The sequence below is a fragment of the Acyrthosiphon pisum genome, chromosome A1, assembly GCF_005508785.2.
Source record: "Acyrthosiphon pisum isolate AL4f chromosome A1, pea_aphid_22Mar2018_4r6ur, whole genome shotgun sequence".
Classification (NCBI taxonomy): Eukaryota; Metazoa; Arthropoda; class Insecta; order Hemiptera; family Aphididae; genus Acyrthosiphon; species Acyrthosiphon pisum.
In genome coordinates this window covers 114,637,363-114,640,385 of record NC_042494.1, presented here as the reverse complement: position 1 = coordinate 114,640,385, position 3,023 = coordinate 114,637,363, and the positions used below count along the sequence as shown (strand labels likewise).

The 3,023-nt window shown below is 28.1% G+C and overlaps 1 protein-coding gene across 1 annotated transcript; it reads right to left on the bottom strand.

Moving 5' to 3' along the window:
* Window positions 1-831: 831 nt before the first annotated feature.
* On the bottom strand, window positions 832-2,802 carry LOC100168412 (ejaculatory bulb-specific protein 3-like). The gene is made up of 2 exons (NM_001162815.2): window positions 2,533-2,802; window positions 832-1,249 (listed from the first exon to the last, which is right to left on the bottom strand). The coding sequence occupies exons 1-2, from the start codon at window positions 2,729-2,731 to the stop codon at window positions 1,053-1,055; spliced, it is 396 nt and encodes a 131-aa protein (NP_001156287.1). The 5' UTR covers window positions 2,732-2,802; the 3' UTR covers window positions 832-1,052.
* Window positions 2,803-3,023: the final 221 nt, after the last annotated feature.

The window sequence follows — 3,023 nt, the reverse complement described above, 5'->3', positions numbered from 1 at the left end:
ACCACCATCACACACAACAGGTCCCAATACATATTATTATTTTACGTGATAATGAAGTTGAAAAGCTACAGTAGGAAACTTCAAAAAAGAACCTTTTGTAATACGATATGTGTTAACTTTTTCTGTGTATAAGATTGCAGCATGTCTTCACGACTTCACGTAAGTAGCTATGTAACTTTAATATAGATAATATCATAAAATGTATTAGCTATATTTTTATAATAAATTGCCCTGGCCTTGTCGTTGAAATACTGACGGTTATTTCACTATTCACTCCACGACTTAGAATCTAAGAAATGTATATCTGTAAACCATTCTACCTCTTTAAATGTACCACTTGGAGCAAGTACATCCTTAGACCCTATTAGAACACATTTCTGGGAATACATATTACAAATTAATGAATAGTACCTACTTACTTATCACAAAAAATTCTCGACAGTCCTTTAGTTCAGTGTATAAATATAAGCGAGTACCTATTGTATTATTGTTCATAGTAAAAAATTAAATAATATACAATTAACAAGGTTATAACTATATGTCTATATAGGCAGAGACAAATAAAACTTTTAGAATATTCTATGAATGTATCATGCTCCCCATCCTCCCTATGTATTTAACTACCACTTATTAAAAGTGAAACTTTTGAAGTATGCTGTATAATATAGTTTCAACGTGACAACGTCGAATACTTTAAATTGTGTATTCTAAGTTTAGATATTCCTTTTTATTGTTACACCGAAGACTTCAGAATACTATTTAGTACCTTATAAATATACTACTATCTAGATACTTATTACTAATGAGTAATGACAAAAATAAAAACAAATATTTGATTATCATCTCATGTATATTTTTTTAAAAATGTATAAATAATAAATATTATATTTAAAAAAGTTATAAAATATTGTACGAAAGAATATAATAAGTGTAAATAAATAAGAAATATTTTTGAAATGTGCCATTTTATAACAACAAATTGCATCGATTATTTGTATTAAATAAAAATAACACAATAATAGTTGCTACCTATATGTTATTTTATAATTAATTTAAACGTCAATGTTCAATTTCTTTGCATCTTCCGAATAACGTTGTCTGTATAGTCCTTTAGGGTCATATTTTTCTTCAAGTTGTTTCCACATATCATTTTTCTTTTCAAATAGAAACTTAATGATTTTTTCGGAACCTATTTTTTGTTTTTCCGAACAGTCTTCACATTTATTCTCTACTGCTTCTGGTAACCAACCTGTAACCATATTATGTACAAGCCAAATATTAATAAACACAGTATTGTAGTTACTCGGAACTTATATATAAATACATATGGACATATATAATAATATAAATCCATATAAGTTTCTTTGCTTTTTAGTTTTAAAGCATATTATGTAGAATGTATCGTTATTTTTACAACCAATCTTAAATAATGATCAAAACGCTCAACAAATAATTACACATTTACACCTTTATTTACCTAACATAAAATATATACTATTTTAAAAAATGTAGGTATAGACATATAATATTTTATGAACCAATACATTTATATTAAAATTAAAAATTGATAAAACAAAACTGAAAAATTATTATTGTGTAATGTATGGGAATGACAAATTGTATTAATTTAATTGTTTTGCGTTAATTGATCGGCTTCTTTCTGATACGCCTGGTTGATCGCCCCATGCATTTCCGCTATAGTGCCCATTAATTCAGGAGGCATATATTGAAATGTATTAGCAAATGCTGCATTTAGAACTTTAACTCCCACGTCTGTAAATAACTTGTTTATAGTGAATATTTTCCAAATAATTTTTTTACGATTTTATATGTACAATTAATGTAAAAAATGATAACTTAGTTCAACTATTTTTATTCACGTTTCAATAGAATATTCGTTGATGTAAGACATAACTAACTATATACAGTATAAATAGACTAAAACAATGATTCTTTTATTTGTAATATTTTACTTAAATACATTATGAATCATAAATTATGGAGAATTAGGTAGGTACGTCAATTATAATTTTGAAGGAAAAATGAATCGAACCCATCTAAAGATTTTGATTTAAAATAAAAATAAATTACAAAAACAATGAATGTAAAAGTAATTTTACATGAATATGAATTATCTTAAAAGGAAAATATACCTAATAACGTTTATTTCAGTCCACGCTATAATATGTCTAATTTACATGTATACATTTTCATTTATAACAAATTATATAGAGATAAATAATATGTTTTAGATTAACAAATTTAATTATTTTTTTGAGAGTGATAGGCTCACATCAGTTAACGTTGTCTTAATAGTTTCATTCTAGATGTTAGTATATTCTTAGGATATTGTCATTTTGTACTTTAGTAATAGGTACCTTTGTGCGTACTTTTGTAACTCAATAAACGGTCTTCGATTTGATTAAATAAAATAAAATTATGAAAAACGACATGTTTAACTAATCATGTATAATTTACTATCACCACCAGTGGATAATCAATAATCAAGTTTAAAAATAGGTAAGTACTTACGTTTGATTTCTTCGCCTTCTGGCGTACATTTTCCTGTTTCCATCAGACACTTGAAGTAGCTGGCGACCAAGCGGTCGTTGTTCAGAATGTCATCGATATTTACGTTGTCGTATTTAGTAGTATATTTGGCCGGTGCTGCCTGGACCATAGTCATCGTGGTAGCGATGAAAAAAGCAACTGCTAGAAGGAGTTTGTTCATTTTGGTGTAGTAGCCAGGTAGTGTATTGTACTCAAAAGCGAAAAACGTCTTATGGCGTTCAGAAATGAATTGTAACTTGATGTAGAACAGTTTTCCATTATATATAGCTAGTAGCTACCACAACTCAATGGCAAAGACATTTCTACATATTATTTTACCATGACGTCACATACTACGGGGGCTCGTTAGTGAGCTAAACGAACCGAATCGAATACTTTTTGGAATTCCCCTCTACTGCTTACATGACACTGACTGGACATACACACCAGAGTAAAAGACGCATTTTCTTTTC

What these genes read in the sequence shown, in the direction of transcription:
- LOC100168412 (NM_001162815.2), bottom strand. Translation starts at nt 2,731, where the DNA reads ATGAACAAACTCCTTCTAGCAGTTGCTTTTTTCATCGCTACCACGATG. An exon ending in AGAAGGCGAAGAAATCAAAC is followed by an intron (nt 1,250 to 2,532) that starts GTAAGTACTTAC and finishes ATATGGTTACAG; the next exon opens with GTTGGTTACCAGAAGCAGTA.